Raw genomic sequence first — 19375 nt, forward strand, 5'->3', positions numbered from 1 at the left:
AGCAATCAAGTTGTAACATTCGTTATGAAGGAAATTCACAATGTACATGTAGAAAAACATCACCTACTAGCAACTTTGAGAGTACATGCAGACAATTGCGGATGAGAGAATATGAATGTACTCTTCTTTGCATTTTTCTCAATGCTAATTGCTCATAGATACATCAATGAGATTGAAGTTGGGTTTATTTTGGTTGGGCACACACATGAGGATATCGATCAGGTATTTAGCACAGTCTCAAGAGAACTAAAACACAAGGACATAGAGACAATGGATGACTTTATAAGAAAATGTGGGAGGCAAGTTGGTGGTCGCAAGGAAGGAACAGTATGCTCAATGGTTGAAAGGATGTATGATTAGAAGAGCTTTATTCTACCTTTCATACAAAAAGGTGGTGATGCCCTGATAGGTCATGGCGCTCCACACTCTTTTTGCTTTTTCTTAAAGGATGAAAAACTAGTGATGTAGTGGCAACACTATTCTCTTGATACAAAATGGGAACCTTAAGAACCTTACTGTCTCAACTTCAATTCCGAGGAAAGAAATGCATCCAAGAATTCAGCGAGAAATCCAAAGGTCAAATAGAAGGCTTAAAAGCTTTTATTACATACAAAGAGGAAACGCTCCAGAGATTTCCTGATTGGAAGCCCTCTTGGAAGGAACACACTATTGTTGTAATTAGCAAGACCTACCAATTGATAAAGGACCTTGCAAAAATGCGAGAAGATGATATTAAGGTAGAACAGCCTTTGTTTTGGCCAAATGTTGGTAATGACTGCGCCTAGCATGTGGTCTCTTTGAAAATGAGTTGTGAATCTTCAAGAGCATGGTTTTTCATGGATTTAAACTTATAACTCAAGGGATTTTTTAATTTAAGATATGATTCTTAAAAACAAGAAATACAGAATTAGGATTTAATAGTAGTTTTTGCATTATTAGTGCAACATTGTAAAGAGATGTTCTGAAATGTATTATGTGGAAATGACAGTGCTTTTGAGTCTCGAATGACATTTTCATAAAGTAAACTTTTCATTTGGGAAGGATTTTAAGGATTAGCAAAAATGTAGAGACATGAGTCCATAATTAATGAAATAAGTGTTAACTATCAGTTTTTTGTTTGGTAGAAATTTGGGAAGGATTTTAAGGATTAGTCCAAATGTAGACATATGAGTCCAAAATTAATGAAATAAGTGTTAACTATTAGTTTTTTGTTTGGTAGAATGTTGAATATTGTTTATGAGGGGTTCATATGGCATGTTTAATTATCCCTTTTTATTTACTATCCTCATTTTTAATATTTACTAAGAAATGTGTATAGGTTTGTGTTTTTCATGTTATTTGCTCTATCTTTTCAATGTTTGCATTCTTTGCTCTCTTGCTTTGTGAAATTGTTTGTAGTAGTTTTTCCAACTCCATATTAGTTTTGGATTCTGATTTCCATCTTCATGATTCTTTCGGAAGGTTCACTAACTACAATATGCTATTACATGTAGGACAAACCAAGAATCAAACTTCTACTACTATCATGAAAAAATAGAAGGAAACCGAGAGCGTGAAATAATAGCAAGAAGAAAAACAACCCTTATTCATGATCAATTGTTTTATTCATGAGCACCTCCATAGCTCTATTGAGCTTGTTGGGATTCATTACAACTCACACACTCTCTGCATTGAGACCTACACAACAACGAGCCATGGATAAATAATCAGCTGTGCGGATGTCACCACACTCATCACAATGAGATGGAAGCGAAGGTGGAAGAGACCGCCATGCTAGATCACAACAAGACCATTGGTAGTACAAGATATCTGGAATACAATCAGCCTCCCTTAGTGCTTTGTATACCTCACCATGAAAACCAGACAATTGGCAACCTACTCACTAACTACCTTAAGTAGTAACTCAACTAAGCCTTCCTTGAGTTTGCCTCATTTCCTTCCAACACCTCCCTCAAATGAAAGAGAGGGATGTGCAAAGAGAGGGGTGTTCATAAAAGATATCTTTCGACAAAGCAAGTCAAAATTACGGAGTAGCGAAATCCTCAAAACTCTTCCTCCACACAGCAAGAAGAGGAAACCTAATTTGCTTCTGACTGCAGGAGAATAGAACCTAAAGAGAATCATCGCTGACAACCGGCCAGTTCATATGCTTTCCAGATGAAAGAATACTTATTATTAAACAAAACAAGAAACCTAATTTACATCATTGATAATGTATGGAAGCTTGATTTAGAAAGCCCATCCTTCATCCATCATGCAGAGTTTAGTGACTTCTTCCACTACAAATGCACTGTCAGGGCCTTTCTCCTTGTTCTTCTGGCTGATTTCATCTCTTTTCTTAAAGCAATATTCTTCACAATGTCTTGATTTTTCATAGTAGGCACAATTCTGATTGCATTTCTTACCTTTTGTTGCGGTTTCTTGGGTTGTGTGTGCAAGCTCTTCATTGATTATCACCACCTTTCATCATTCCTCATCCAAAAGTATGGAAGTCATTTGTGCAAGGCTGACCTCATTATTCACTCTCAAAATCTTAATGAGACCAGTGCAAGCAGAAGGGAGGCTCAAAAGAAATACAGCCTTTATGCTGTCATCCTCCACATGAATACTAAGATCCATCAATTGTTGAAGAATGGAACACATACGATGCAAATGTTCTCCAATCATCTGATCATCACACATCTTGAGACTATAAAGTTGTTGCTTCAGTAGAACCTTTGAATTTCTGAGCCTCAAATCAAATAGGGTCTCTATTGTCATCCAATTCTCAAATGCTGTCTTGGTGAAGTCAAGATGGTGGTTGTATTTTCCGCTAAGTGCTCGCCCTAGGATATCGAGAGTCTTCTAGTTCCTCTCCTCCTATCGATCCATGGACTCAAGGGAGTCATGAGTCTTTTTTCTAGTTGGTTTCTTTTCAATATGAGAGGCAATCGACCAAAAGCCCTTCTCCATCAGATACAAATGAAGCGTGAGCTACCAAATAGGAATAATCTTGCCATTGTAGGCAATCAACTTCACAATATGCTTTCCATCTCTTCAATCTTAGCTCTGATGCCACTGAAGGTTCACTAACTACAATATGCTATTGCATGCATGATGAACCAAGAATCAATCTTCTACTACTATTATGAAATAATAGAAGGAAACCAAGAGTGTGAAATAATAGTTATAAGAAGAAAAACAACTCTTATTCATGATCGACCATTCATCTCCTCAGCTCTACTGAGCTTGTTGGAGATTCATTACAACTCACACACTCTTTGCACTGAGACCTTGACAATGAGCCATGGATAAAGAAACAGTGGCAGGTGTTGCCATGCTCATCACAATGAGATAGAAGCAAAGGTGGAAGAGACCGCCATGAGGCCACCAGTAATCACAAGATATTCGGAATACAATCAACCTCCCTTAGCGCTTTGTATACCTCACCATGCAAACGAGGCAAGGGGCAACCTACTCAGCCACTACCCTAACCAATAACTTGACTAAGCCCTCTGTTGAGTTTGCCTGATTTCCAACACGTTCCACACAATTGGTAGAAATAGGGCAAAAGTAGACAAGTAGGGCAAAAGAAGACAAGCACAACAAGCATATTAGTAGCTACAAGCAAAGCTATGACTAGTCCATAGGTAGCTGTTAGTTAACAAGCAAAGATTATGAAATTGAGAAACTACTTTTATGATAAAATCTAGTAACAAGATTTAAAGATGGAAAACTCAATATGGGCATTATAAACCTAAAAATATCTTTTTCGGGTAAAAACTATGATCGTGATGCATTTTGCAGCTGGAAAATACCCAGCATGTCTAAAAGCAATATTGAGAATAGAAACTTGATATTGAAAATTTACAAAAGCTATTATAGATCTAAACTTGGGAGATTGTCATGGATATAAAGTCCACAATTGTTATGAAACTAATCAAGTATGAGGCCAATATCTATGAGGGCATATTCTTTTAAAGCTTTACAGGGTTTTAAAATGATTTGAGATAAGACATTTAATGAGACAACACATTAGTGATCTCTTGTTATATATGTTCAAGCATCTCTAAGAATATCACTAGCTTGTTTTATACTAAATTATATGCCCCTTTCCTTTGTCATTTATGATTGCTTTAAAGAAATTCTCATCAACTCTCACTCAATGTATTAAATTGGTATGCATGATTTCTCTCTCAATGTCTCAATATGTGCCTTGAAGTCTCCTATAGTGCATTTGTTCATATAGAATATTTGTGTCCAATCATGCATTAAGGTCATGTTTTAAAAACTTGCACATGTAACATATTTTGGTGTATATGCTCATATGGTATATGCAGATACCAAAGATTGTATTGTGCTAAAGTTTATTCTTAAAACACGTTTGATAATATGGTGACAAGATTATTCAAACAATATCAACTACTTTTAACCAAGTAATGCAATTAAAAAAAAAGTAATGCAAGTTTACTTTTACTCTCAAATGGGCTCACCTGGTTATTGGTAGTTGCTTATTAAGATCTTAAAAGGCAGGAAAACCATCATTTTTACCACATGAGCATTTGTGCTCCCTTTATTTTAGAATATTATTATTTAAAAAGAATTCCCTTTGAATGAGTAACTCCTAACTAAGGCAATATACACACCAACTGTCCAAGCATGGGCAGAAGGGCTTTCTTTGATGTGGTCGCGACTTACACAATTTTGTTTCAATACTTAAAAAATAGGCACCAACCTCAATCCCTCACTTGCCAAAGGCTGGGGTCACGTGTGTGTAATGCGATCTTAGCCACTCGATTAAAGACCTTGCATAATGGTAATTTTGAACCTGCCCAAAACAACTGCCTGCTATCAAAATGACACACATGGCACGCTCCCCACTCCTCTTACGAAAGGGAAAGGGGGGGGGAGGGTTAGCGTTTACCCCTCATAAAATGGCAAGCTAGCGGTCCCTTTCCCTACTCCATGCCATGTTTGTGCAAAATATGCATTGACAAGATGCCATATACCCTACATTCATGAGTCGAAAACCTACTTGTAGTACATGATGTGGGCCATCCATGCTAGCATCAATGCTTTGTTTTTTCGAGTTCCTTTCTGACCCCTCTACCCATTTTCATCTGCCTAGTCAAAAGGATCCTATAACAAATTCCAAGGCTTAGAATTCTAAGGCTCTTACAAATCTTGGGGTAAGGTTTCTAGTGGTCTAAGGCCTAGAAATCTGGCTTACAATCTAGATCCTGTGATGCCTTGGAGGTGATTATAAAAATCATGTCACAAAGTCCATAATTACATATGCTCACAGTGCTAGCAATGGCCCTCTATTATTTCTAGCAAATCACACAACCAGACGTAGTTACATGCACCCTTCTTGTTTGGGACCAATAACAATACCTTTCAAGCTGACCTAAGTCAAGTGAAATATCACTTGTGACTTCCTTCATAACCTTCTTTTGCATGCTACTTGCCACAACATTATGTTCTGATGCTTGATTATAATCCTGAATATAATAGTCTCTACACTTGCAACCTTGTTTTCCACTACTTGCTTGGCACATTTCACTCCTTTAATCTTACGAGACAAGCGCTCCCACTCCTTGTGGATCCTTCAGAATGGATACAAAGTCATTTCTGAATTTCTACCCCTTCCGTCTTTAGCCCTACTGAATCTTTACTTAATTGCTATTGTGGCTAAATTCCGCTGAAGTGGTTCACTTGAATTCTATTCCTCCTCTCTCTCTCTCTCTCTCTCTCTCCTTGTACAATCCTTCCTCCTATCCTCATAGTTTCAATTTTGAGAGTTACAAAGTTCATGCCTTGTAGTTTATGAGCATTAAGACTGCCAAGCTCCCCTCAATCCCATGATGCAATCTACCCATGAATTTTCTAGCTTGTATAGATTGTGCCTTGTTGGAAAAAGTCTAAATTTTCAGCGAAGTACACTATGAAATCTATCCATGTACTCTGAATCTCTCACATTGCCATGCTTAAAGGAGCCCTATTCCATGTGTATGTTACACTCAAAATAGCCAAGGAAAGAAGTGTCTTTGGGGGCGAGCCTCCTCTATTAACTCTACCTTACCCTGAATTTCCAAAGCTTTATGTAGCTGTGAAGATTGTTGCAAGGTTCAACTCTTCTCTCCCATTGGCGGATACTGGGGAGAGTGTATTGAGCCTAAGTTATGCAATTATAATATTTTTATTCTCAAGTGTGAATAGGGCCTAGTGTGTAGTTGCTCATTAAGCTCTTAAGGGAGAGAAAAAAGCATCCTTTACCATAGAAGCTATGCCCACGAGCATTTGCGCTCCCTTGTTTATTATTATTATTTTAAAAAGAGTTTCCAATTGAATGAATAGCCACAAAACCTGATAGTAGGTCAATATTCCATTGCAGTCTGCTGTAGAATTCTTTTCGAAGATACACTATGAGAGATGATTGAAAATTGGTGCGAGTGCAGAAAACCCAGGATGGCATGGACACAGCTGAGACAACGAAATACTTCAAACAAGTGAATAGTTTACGAGTTATTGAGAGATGATTGAATAGTGGAGTGAGTGTGTAGAAAGCCCAGGATGGCATGGACACAGTTGAGACAACCAAATACTGCAAACAAGCCAATAGTTTACGAGTACCAGCAACATGAAGATTTTGCAGACTGGAGTCAGAGCAAGAGGCCGAGCCTTCTGTTGACAGTGGCACAAGGAGAAGAAGCAGTACTAGAAGGCAGCCCATCATCCTTGGCAATGCTATTATTCTGTTGCTCATCATCAACATGAGGATAATGTAATGTTGGAGTCTTGTTGTTGTTGAGGTGACGACCATGTAGAGCATGATCATCTCTAAGCAGCAAAGTTGAGAGAGACGAAGAGCCTGAGGTCAAGAAACTACATCTAGTCCTCCTTCTCCCTGAATTATACCAAGCTTGTTCATCACCACCTTCTCCTTCTTCCTGGAAAATTGGAAAATCCTCCCCCCCTCCTGCTAATCCATTCTCTCTGCGTCCCAGATTTTCCAGATCAAACAAATCGGAGCTCGAATCGCTGTCCTCCTGATCTTCTTCTGCATTGCCTGGTTTTTTCCATTGTTTGAGTGCCTCCTCCTGCTGCTGCCTTGATCCATCACTTATTTCCTGCTCCTCTGATTCCGTCTCCTCATCCATGCCTGCTGAAGGCACGTTCAAGGCTCCGTTGATGGCGTCGCTGCTGTGTCGACGCTCTTCACAGTATGCTGTCAGCCTCTTCACCAGCTCCTCCCTCCTTCGATAATCCCCGCTTGGACACGCCGTTACTGAGAAAGGCGATCCGAATGCAGACCCCCCCGCTCGGGGACTGCTTGGACCCGATGGGCTCGCTGACCTTGTCGTTGCACCACCATTGCTGTTTCTCGCGTACTCCTCCAATGGAATAACCGAAGGAGGCAAGGAGACGAGATTGGGAAATGTGAAGCTCGGCCGTTTCTCAGCGAGAGATTCTTGACATTGGAGCAGACGATGTCTTCTTGCCATCAGTAGCAGCTGCTCGACAGGATTGTCCGACACGTCTTCAGCTTCTGCATCGCAAGCGTCCACCGGTTGGAGCTGCATTGACGACAAGGGCAAAGGAGATGGAACGTCGTAAATTTGCTCCCTGCTCTGCTCTGTAGCCAGCGACATCTTACGACGTCCATCTTTCATCCATGGAAGTAGAGACGACCTTGCACTTGCTGGAATCTTAGGTGAACCTTCCTGCTCGTGGTAGTCGCGGGAAGCATCTTCCAATACAGCATCGATCCGCGCAGGCTGCTGCCACCGTCGAACGCCATCCTCATCCGAGGCTGCTGATAATCTCCCTGGCTCGATGCTTGTCTTCTGCTTACGAAGCAACCGCTTCGTCCCCTTGAGGCGACGCTCCCCATGCGAAGCTAGTCCTGCGATCTGGTAATCTCCTATGCTAGATGCTAGGGAGCGTCCCGTACCTGTACTAACACAGGGTCCATCCGGACCGCACTGCACATGGCTCTGTTCACTGACCTCAACACCACTCTCCTCTCTGCAAGGACTCGCATACACGCGAGGAATCCCTCCCATTCCTTTTTGATTGCTCTGCCCAGTCAAGCTCTGCAAGACGACAGCTTCACGGGAGCTTGGCTTCGAGTACATGCGGCCAGCTGAGTGCGGTGTTTTGGAGTCAGACGTAGTGAAATGACCACAATCCTTAGGAGGAGCGGCGTTGTCATCCTGGGGACGATGAACAACTCCTAGCTGAGAATGATTCTTGGGCGTCCGCGGAGATTTGGAAATCCAGGGGAAGCTGCCACCAGCGGATTGTTCCGATGCTGAACACCTAAAGTGGAGCAGATTCGCAAGCTTGACCGAAGGGGAAAGAGCTACCTCTTGCTTCACAGGTGTGCGACGCCTGTCTATACTGGAGGTGGGAAGTCGTTTGGGTCGCAAGGACGGCAATCCGGTTGAATCCTCGACCCTGCTGTGCGCCATGCATTGCCACTTTCCTCTGGGATTGCGAGCTGCCCTTTCTTCGGTATCCACAGCGTAGAAACCTGAGCAAACCGACCATTTGCACCCAACTACCTCCCGCCTGCTTCCCAACTGTGCAGTGGCCAATCGCCTGCTAGCCTTGTTCCGGTGGGATGGTTCTTTCTTGTTGTTACTTCTGGCGGAACTCCACACCGCATCCGATGAACACTTTCGAGTCCCGCTTAACGCTGACCTGCTATCGTAGCTCACATCCGAAGATGCAGCTGCGGAGTTGCGATGATGCGAAGATCCATTGTCCTGTACATCAGACGGCGCGCTGCACGTTGACAAAGCTCTCTCCACCCCAGTGCTGTCTTCCACCGCGTCTGATCTCTCGCAAACTGTGAAATACTTCTCCGCAGCAAATACTTTAATCTCGCCCGCTCTCTGTTGAGTTGCAACCATGCCAGCAGAGCCATATAGTAAACGATCCCCGCTACCACCTCCACTTTGCAGCTCCAAAACCTTCTGGTATTCGGTGCCTTCTGCCTTGACAAGGCTCGATTTCATGGTTCTGCTAACCCTCGCAGATTTTAACACCCAGCCGTCTGCTCTGTCGTGCCGACTCCGTTTCTCCAAACTGTTTACCAGCACCTCTTCAGAACCCTGAACAGGTCTTGCTGGCAACTCCGGTATTCCCAGTTGGATGCAATCGACCACGCAATTACCTAATTGTTTCTGCTGAAGGGCTGGGCTGCTCGAAACTTGTTCCGTCTGGGACGCAAACTCTAGCTGCTGTAAAGCGGCAGTTTCTCCAGGTGAAAGGTTTGAGAAGGCAGCAGGAGCACCTGGATTAGTAACGAGATTCGCAAGTGAACCTGACAAACTAGAAGAGAAGGATACGTCCCCGTTAAAACTTTTGCTGCACAATGCTTGCCCGTAACTCTCGTCTCCACACAGCTCCTGCAGTTCCAACTTCGCGCTTCCAGGCACACTCACCACACGCCACCGGCGGCTATCAGAATCTATCATCTGTGCTCCCCACTCGTCGAAGAGAACATTGTAGCTACCAAGGTTATCACTTTCCGTAAAGACCTGGGCTGACTCTTGTGCAGTACTGTAGCGGGAACTGATTATATCCTCATCGCCGATCTCTGCTTCTTGAAAGTAGAAGCGATGATCATCACAACGATCTCCCTTGGACACACAGATACCCATTCTGGAAAATTATCACCAAATATCAACCTTGGCAATTTCATGAACAGACAGACTAGGTCACTCGTGGAGTCTCACCGAATACACTCGAGTCTGCATCAAGAAAACCTCGACCGTTTGAGAAAACAGTCTAGTCTAAAACTAAATCTCCAATATAGACGGAAATTCCAAAGCAGGCCAAGAATTCGTCGAAAACTACCTCCTTAGTGATACGTAGTCAAAAAAGATATTGATTAATCAGCTTGGAAGCGTTTCTTTGCTACGAAAAATCGGCACTACGGGGGCTACGTGTGCGTGAGACGAGATTGAAATTGTTTCGGTCTTGCAAGTATCTTTGAGCTAAGTGTCCCTGTACGATCTTTGAGCAGAGTGTTCAGAACTGATGTACTGCCGTAATGCCGCTGGCTAGTGCGTTTTAATTCACGCTAAACGAAGCGAGCTTCCCATTGCCCTACAGACAACTGTCACTCTGACGAGTCCTGACTCCTGGAAGGGGGTTGTAATGGTAGCCTCTTCGCGAACTATGGTGTGACGGCACACTCCCCAAGTGACTCTCCAGGACTCCAGTGGTCGATGTAGGCCAACGGAACAAAGTTTGTTCGCCACCGGCTCCTTAACGCCGGTAACGACGTCCATTGCAGAGACTTGCTGGGCACTCATTAAAGAGCCCGCAGGGGAAGGCAAATTGACGGTATTCTTAAAGGCGGGAGATGAGGCTGCTTGATTGTGTAAGATCTGGGTTGGGCCCAGTCGCTCAAGCTCGCGGATTGCAAGCCTGCATGTTTATAGCCGCACAAACTGTGAATCCTGATGTTATCGTCGTTGAGATAAAACAAGGGATTTCCAAAAGGAAGGATGCAGACCACAGATTCTACAGCCCGAAAGGGCTCTCGGGCTGTCAGGGGCCTTAACTTACCGAAGTTATGGCATCGCGTCACGAATATCATGAGTGGAGAGTCGGGCGAACTGAAGAGCGCTCAGCGAACGCCGAAGAATCCTGACTCCTTTCCTCCTGTTATCCTGTAGGCTGTGCCGGGAGGCCGGCACCCTGCTCGACACTTGAGAGTCCAGACCCCGAAGGTTCCTTTCAAACTTCAAAGGCTCCCGGAAAGTTTTACGTTTTTATTGGAGACTTTCCGCGTAAGGCCAAAATTTAATTAAAATATGAAAAGATTTACTAAAATTTGCAAGACAAATCTTTGAGATAAATTCAAACCTTGAAGTTTCATTCTACATGCAGTCCCACTGCCCACTTAGAGGACCTCCCCGTGTTGGCCAGCCCCGCACTCACTCCTGGGGGTGGACTATTGGGCTAGTCGAGTATTCCATCGTTGGATTGGAGGAATCCTTCTTACCTTCAATGCTCTCTCTCTAATTTGGACTGTGTAGTCAATGCTCTCTCTCGCTCTCCCTTCAGACAAGCTAACCCAATGGCAGCCGATGCACTTGTGAACTTGCATGCTACTGGCATCAAGAGCTTCCACACGGGGATGCTGTTTGCTCCATCCTACTTCTACCCAGTCGGCTAGGCTCCCCAACGCTAGTAGCGGCTTGGGGAAGCTATGTTAGAGCATTTTGATGTGCAGTCGGTGGTGTTGCTAAAACGTAGAGGGCAAGCAAACATACAAATCGGAATACACTCTCCAATTGTAAACATGCTTTTAATCACAACATGCTTGGGGTACCATTCCTCCTTCCACATTGCCTTTGTGTTGAGAGCACCTATAAGTAGGGTGGATAGCGGCACCTTAGAGTTGCAAATGAATAGTGCTGTCAGCTTGTTGGTGTTGACTTGTGCGGTCCCGGCATGAGCATCCATTGTAAGTATTGTAGCCTTGACGTCAATAGCCTAGTAGCTCAGCTCAATCTTGTGTCAACCTTATGTGGATTTCTGTCTTTGAAGCTGGTACCATAGAAAAAAAGCAATAGTAGGTTCTTGTGGCACTACTCCCTTTTTAAGAGCAGGTTCTTGTGGTATTATTGAACTTGATTGCGTAGTGGAATCTCAAGTGGAGGCAAAACTTAAGGGTTTACCCTTGGGAATCCATAGTGGCTCACCAATTGCTTTAGCTTCTAACTTGCCTCATGATGCATCAGGTTCTTTTGCCTCTGCACCCTTTTTAGGAGTAGGTTCTTGTGGCATTGATGCGGTAATTGACGATGCTTTCCTTTGTAACATGAGAATTCGAGGGCACAACAATGCCATCCGTGACGTCATTGGAGTGGTCCTTGTGAGTCACGCAATAAGTTCTTGTGGTGCTACCTTCTTTTTAGAGGCAAGTTCCTGTGGGTCTATTGCTACGGTGCCACTTGATGGGGCTAGAGATTGCCTTGTGCCATTGTGCCTCCCTTAAGGTTGTTATGGAGGGCAAGATTCTCCTACCTTGGGGCGGTTGATGGGAGGTGGGGTAGCCACTTGGTAGGTCCTTGGTACTCAAATATAAGCATTACCTTCATAGTTTCCCTGAGCTTCTACTAACCACTTAGAGGTGCACTGTGGATGACTTCTCTGCTTTTTGAACTTCGGTGCCCGTCTTCTTCTTTGGGGTTTCCTTTGTCTAGGGGCTTGGTCCCAGTTCAGCATGGAAAGTAAGGGTAGAATTGAGGCTGCATATTGATGCTCTCTCCCTAGATTTTGAATCGGCATTGGCTTGGAGAACACTCTTGGTTGGTGATGTCGCCCTTCAAGGATGGAAGCACTGTTATGATACAGGCTTTCCCACTTGGGGTAAGGGTAGTGGCCTTGATGGAAGGAGTGGAGGAGGATGATTCAAGACTCAGCTTCGCTAGGCAAGTTTCTAGTCTTTTTACAGATTTGGATGGATGATGTGTCTGACTTGTATGACTCCATGACTCCTGAACAAAGTGTAGTCACAAACGTGCGACTGCCGTCACCGCTGGTCAATGTTGGTGTTCATTCTTGCCATTCAATCTGACAATTGATAACCCAACACTATGTCCTACCAAGTATTACCTATTCGTCAATAGCACCTATGGGCATCACATAAAATTTGCTTGCCACACTATGGTTATTTATTGATACTTGCACCTCCATATACCCAATTGCTGATGTGTCTTGACCATTTACAGCTTGTACAAGAACAGGAGTAGGTTTGAGAATTGCCTCTAATAATAATTGGTAGCATACTTCTTGCGAGGTTAGGTTATGACTTGTTGCTCCGAGGTCCACGAAAGCTATAGGGGAGTGGATCGTTTTTTTATAAACCTAAAGAAAATTGGTAACCTAGCAGGGGAAATGGTTAGATCTTCAAGAATGTCTAGCCCTTCTACTACTGTCTTAACAGAGTCGTTATTCACCCTACTTGCTTCCTTTTAGGCTGGTGGGATTGGGCCTCTTCTATTGCCTGATTCTTCATGTGGGCAACCTCTTTTTGAGCTATTTTTCTTCATGGATGGCCTGTAAGTTTTGGAGGGTCAAGGGGCCATAATAACATTTAAGTATTTCTTGTGGGCTATGGGAGTTCTTTGGCAGGGGTCACAGGGTTTAGCAAATTTAGATGCATCTACAAAGAGTAGTAGGCCACCATAATTTGGCTAGGCATTAATTGTCCACCATTGCACTGTTAAGCCCTCTTAGTCTCCCACCTCAACTATGGTTGATGTAACACTTAGCCCTTTTAGTGCGAGCTCAAGAGTTTCATAGGAGATTTGATAGGCCTTTGTCCAGTTGAATACAATCTACAGCTTGTATAAGGGGTGGGCAATCTTAGCATAGCTATAAGTAAACCTTCTACATTATCTTGTATTCCCAGTAAATTGCTACACACCCTTCACAAGATCAGCTTGATTTTGTTGTAAGATGTGGAGATTTCATTCTTGGATACAACATGGCCTAAGATCACCCCATGTTTAACTCAGAACTAGCAGTTACGAGGATTGAGGAAAATCCTATAAAGATGACACCTCTCAAAGACTAATCTCAGAATGTACGCATAGGTCAGCCACGAATACCTCTAGGAAATGTCTCAAATACTCCTTAAAGGATGTGATGTTCATCAATATTTGGAATGTGACGAGAGTATTAGTCAGTCCAAAAAGCATCACTCTGGAAGCATACGCTCCCCCACTGCATGGAAAATGCTATCTTATGTTGATCGGATACCTTGTTGTACCCAGATAATCCATCTAGGAAGGAATATGCTACCTTTCTTGTGACACATGCTTTGTGAGAAGGGCATGGTCTTTATGCATGGCAACATTGAACTTTTTTAGATCTACACATACTCTAATTTTTTTGTTTTTTTTTCAGCACAATGACTATGGGGGATACCTAGTCCCTATGTTTGATATAGTAGATGAATCTTGCAACGATGAGTTTTTGTATTTCATTCCCTCACAATCTTTGCATACTTGGGATTCATGGGAAAGGACCTTTGCCTTCGCACCTTGGAGTCATAAGCCGACCTTTGTGTCCCTGTCCTTTTGATCGAGTCAATGGTCACGAGGATGTTTATGGGAGAACTTAGGTTTTGGCACTGGATCATACCAATGTCCATCCTAGTCCTCTCCTACATCCTTCTCATTATAGGCTTGGAGCACATTCATGGGGGTATTCCTTTGAGTAGTCTTCGACTCGCCTCTGCAAATAGGTTACCAAAAATGGGATGGGACTTCCAAATTTTAAGGTCAATTCTCATGATTCGCTTGTCCTTGTGCACATATATTTGGTTAGAGGACCAATCATAGATCAAACTTGTTGTGTGCATGAAGCGTCTTCCTACTATAACATCATAACCATCTGGTTGGCCATGGAAATCCATAACCCAACGAACCATGCATGGTAGGTGAGCATGAAAGTCTTGATCTTAATGTCTCTCAACAATCCTATTGGTTGAGTCACTTCTCCATCAACCAACTTGACAATCAGATTGGTACTTTCCATCCTACTTGGTCTAGAACTATTTGGTGACTATGCTCACCCATGAACCTCCATCCAGGATTGTCATGGCACCCTTGTTCTAGTAGATGATTGGGAGTACAACATTGGTCTCATCACTTTCAAAGTACTAGCCCAACTTATTGACTAGTATCTTGAGAAGATTTGGCTCCTCTGTGAGGGCTTCTACTACCTCAGTGGGCACCTTCTTAGGCATGACTAGCTGTGCATTCATCCAATTAGAGAGATCTAAAGCTTCCTCTTAGATTATGTAGCAATAGTCATTTTAATCTCTATGAACAGGAATGCGGCTAAGCCAATCACATCTTGAGGTAGGGTAATTGGCTCTTGGTCTACTAATTGTGGCTCTTTGAAGCCATAAAAGGACATATGGTCCTCTTCTATGGCCTGATGCCATGTGGGGTCCTCCTTAAACATTTTGTGCCTTAGGAGTGAATGTACCACAATGAGCCAATTGGTCCTTCCTCCTCCGCCACCTTTTCCAATATGGGAGAGGCTTTTATGGGCTCTATTAAGGGCTTGATAAATTGGGTGAATCGTATCCTTACCCTTGCTAGTCTTGAGCCACTTCCCAAAAATCTCTTGACAATCCCATACTATCTATTGTGCCTTAACGTGGTGTTGTTTTTTGATAACGAGATCAGGGTATTCCCCTTAATTTTCTTATAACTTGGCACTCCCTTGTATTGTCCCTGCCTTTAGGCATTTGATTGGTTGGTGAACCGACGAGGTGTGTCCTGAATATCATGAAGTGGATATGATAGCTATGTCCTCATCAGATCCTCTCTGAATAATCACTAGCACAGTGGGGGCCTTAACATGTATACCATTGCATAAGTAGTTTGTGAGTCGGTGCTCATCTTGCGTGATGTAGTGATGTACGTAGCTGGATTGGTATGGAGGACTACTGTATTATGAGGAGTCACTTGTCAAAAGGGCACGGTCTAGTTCCTTCCCTCACTCAGTGGCTCCTCAATTCATACTTGATTCATAGGAGTAATCTGAGGTAGTGGGGTTTGAGGTCCCAAAAATGGTGGAAGAAGTGGAATTTTGAGTCCTATATTTCCCTTGATTGGCAGGAGGGGCTCCTTGAATGGACAATTGTCCTTGATTGGATGGATTCAGTGGGGTGGACAAGGTCAGGGGAGGCCTTGTTGGTACATTGGCTGGGGGATAACCATTGAGTAGCAACACTAGGATGTCTCATGGTTCCCCCATTGAGTGCAATGGGCACAATAGAGTGCTCACCTAGCCCTAACGGGGGGGGGGGGGGGTGGACACAAAATCCAACTTTGCCAAATACTTCTCTGCCATCGTGACCACTCAACTCCACCACAGGATGGTTGTCCATGTAGATGCCGCACCACACGCTATCTCATATCAAAAATAGGTTAGGATTTCTTGGGCCTTTGCTTGTGAATCCCCCCTTGGAGTCTGTTGCTCAACGGGCAGCTGAGGGGGATCCCTGCTCTGGCCCCTCTTGCAATCCCTAGTCAAGTGTCCATCTACCAACACTGTAAGCACTATCATGAATCTCAAACATACTGTTGGAACTCTCCACCGTCCAATGTCTCTAACAGGATCTCCTCCATAAGAGTCTTCGGCTCTCCATAATCAATCTGAGCTTGGGGACTCCATCTGCAACCACTGACGCAACCATCTGTAGTGGTGCTAAAGGCTCCACCAATGGAGTGGAGTGGGGTCGGCTGTCTTTTGTTTTGTTTTTTGGTAGAGGCTCTCAAAGCACTTTGCTCCTTTGCTCCTTTGCTGGGTTTTCCTTCTTCGACTTTCACAGCACAATGGTTGTGTCTCTCTTCTGAAGAACGAATCCTGGTGGTGACCGTTCAAACTGGCTCACATGGCAGCACCCTCGACTCCCCAAGCTATCAAGGTTCTTCTTTCTCTAGAAGATAAACACCAAGCAAAGAAAGTTGTATAGTCACTTCAGGACCTGGCATCGGTAGGGTGGTGCGGAGCTTGCTTCTTTTGGGCCCGCACCTTGTTTACCTTAACCCTTGGTACCATGGTTTCACGGTTAATGATATGGAGTCAACCCATCATATACCTTGCTTTCCAGTGATGCTCAGGCTCTCGGGGTTGACAACTAGAGGATCATATGTGGAGTTATCAGATTTTGATTCAGGATGATTGTTTAGGCTTCACACATATCTTGTTTAGGGATGCACTTCTGCACGATGATGTACACATTCATTTTGGTACTTTCATGATGTTGTTCTTACTTTTATGATGTATGAGCATTTTGGTACTTTCATGATGTTCTTCTTACTTTGTTTATCTCAGTTTATAGTTTGTTCAAATCTAACATAAACATTTAAAATTAGGAGTATCATTTTGAATTTCAGATATCTCAATTCACACATCTAATACATAAGGTATTTTAAAAATAATGCCGTGTGAAGTAATTGTAAACATTAAGCATTGAAAAGGTGTTCAAGTATAAGGTCTCTCTCTCTCTCTCTCTCTCTCTCTCTCTCTCTCTCTCTTGTTCTATGAACTTTATCATTTTGAATATCATATTGAATTTCGTATATATCAATGCTTGCAATTATTACACTAATATTGTCACTAATTTTTGTAAATTGTAGATTAAGAAAAAAATGTCAATGTTTAGCATGGAATGGTGCTCATTGACAGTAACATGTGTCAAACATTAATACATGATTATGTACGATTGGTCCAAAATCATCCCCAACAAATAAGTCCACATGCATATTTGGTTAGTACGTGTGCCATTTTTCATACGTAGTCACTAGTAGGGATTGTAAAAATGTACACATTATACCTTCCATGTGGCACATACCAAATCAGTTGGAGAACAAATCTTGCATGGATGTAGGTCTAGGGTAGCCTAAGAGCTATGCAAAGTTTCATGCACAACGGATAAGTCCAACGGTGTATTTGGTTAGTATGTTTGCCATTTTTCATATGTAGTCACTAGTAGGGAGTGCATGCAAAAATGTATGCATTGTACCTTCCACGCGGCACATATGAAATAGATTGGCAACCAAATCTTGCATGGATGTATGTCTAGGGTATCCTAAGAGCCGTGCAAAGTTTAATCTCCAATAGATAAGTCCATATGCATATTTGGTTAGTACGTGCACCATTTTTCATATGTAGTCACTAGTGGGGATTGCATGCAAAAATGTACGCATTATACCTTCCACGTGGCACATACCAAATCATTTGGAGACCAAATCTTGCATGAATGTAGGTTTATGGTAGCTAAGATGTCTGCAAAGTTTCATCCCCAACAGATAAGTCCACATACGTATTTGGTTAGTACGTGCGCCATTTTTCATACGTAAGGGATTGTAAAAATGTACACATTATACCTTCCATATGGCACATACCGAATTATTTGGAGACCAAATCTTGCATGGATGTACATCTAGGGTAGCCTAAGAGCAGTGCAAAGTTTCATCCCCAACAGATAAGTCCACATACATATTTGGTTAGTACGTGCGCCATTTTTCATACGTAGTCACTAGTAGGGATTGTAAAAATGTATGCATTATACCTTCCACATGGCACATACCAAATCAGTTGGAGACCAAATCTTGCGTGGATGTAGGTCTAGGGTAGCCTAAGAGTCGTGCAAAGTTTCATCCCCAACAGATAAGTCCACATGCATATTTGGTTAGTACGTGCACCATTTTTCATACATAGTCACTAGTAGGGATTGTAAAAATGTACACATTATACCTTCCACGTGGCACATACCAAATCAGTCGGAGACCAAATCTTGCATGGATTTAGGTCTAGGGTAGCATGAGATCCGTGCAAAGTTTCATCCCCAATAGATAAGTCCACGTGTATTTGGTTAGTACGTGCGCCATTTTTCATACGTAGTCACTAGTAGGGATTGTAAAAATGTACACATTATACCTTCCATGTGGCACATACCAAATCAGTTGGAGACCAAATCTTGCATGGATGTACATCTAGGGTAGCCTAAGAGCTGTGCAAAGTTTCATCCCCAACAAATAAGTCCACATACGTATTTGGTTAGTACGTGCACCATTTTTCATACGTAGTCACTAGTAGGGATTGTAAAAATGTATGCATTATACCTTCCATGTGGCACATACCAAATCAGTTGGAGACCAAATCTTGTGTGGATGTAGGTTTAGGGTAGCCTAAGAGCCGTGCAAAGTTTCATCCCCAACAGATAAGTCCACATGTGTATTTGGTTAGTACGTGCGCCATTTTTCATATGTAGTCACTAGTAGGGATTGTAAAAATGTATGCATTATACCTTCCACGTGGCACATACCAAATCAATTGGAGACCAAATCTTGCGTGGATGTAGGTCTAGGGAGCCTAAGATCCGTGCGAAGTTTCATCCCCAACAGATAAGTCCACATGCGTATTTGGTTAGTACATGTGCCATTTTCCATACATAGTCACAAGTAGGGAGTGCTTGCAAAATTGTACGCATTATACCTTCCACGGGGCACATAACAAATCAGTTGGAGACCAAATGTTGCATGGATGTAGGTCTAGGGTAGCCTAAGAGCCGTGCGAAGTTTCATCCCCAACAGATAAGTCCACATGCGTATTTGGTTACTACATGTGCCATTTTCCATACGTAGTCACTAGTAGGAAGTGCTTGCAAAAATGTACGCATTATACCTTCCATGTGGCACATACCAAATCATTTGGAAACCAAATCTTGCATGGATGTAGGTCTAGGGTAGCGTAAGAGCCATGCAGAGTTTCATCCCCAACAGATAAGTCCACATGTGTATTTGGTTAGTACGTGCACGAATTTTGTTAGTCACATTTT

At 42.9% G+C, this 19375-nt stretch overlaps 1 protein-coding gene across 1 annotated transcript; it reads right to left on the reverse strand.

Annotated features, from left to right (window-relative positions):
• Positions 1-6631: 6631 nt before the first annotated feature.
• LOC147904157 (uncharacterized) lies at positions 6632-9930 on the reverse strand. The gene is made up of 2 exons (XM_087372895.1): positions 9847-9930; positions 6632-9740 (listed from the first exon to the last, which is right to left on the reverse strand). Exon 2 carries the CDS (start codon positions 9648-9650, stop codon positions 6642-6644), a length of 3009 nt encoding a protein of 1002 aa, XP_087229021.1. The 5' UTR covers positions 9651-9740; positions 9847-9930; the 3' UTR covers positions 6632-6641.
• Positions 9931-19375: the final 9445 nt, after the last annotated feature.

Source organism: Dipteris shenzhenensis, chromosome 3, assembly GCF_047967505.1.
Source record: "Dipteris shenzhenensis isolate YYH24624 ecotype China chromosome 3, Dip_SZ_1.0, whole genome shotgun sequence".
NCBI lineage: Eukaryota > Viridiplantae > Streptophyta > Polypodiopsida > Gleicheniales > Dipteridaceae > Dipteris > Dipteris shenzhenensis.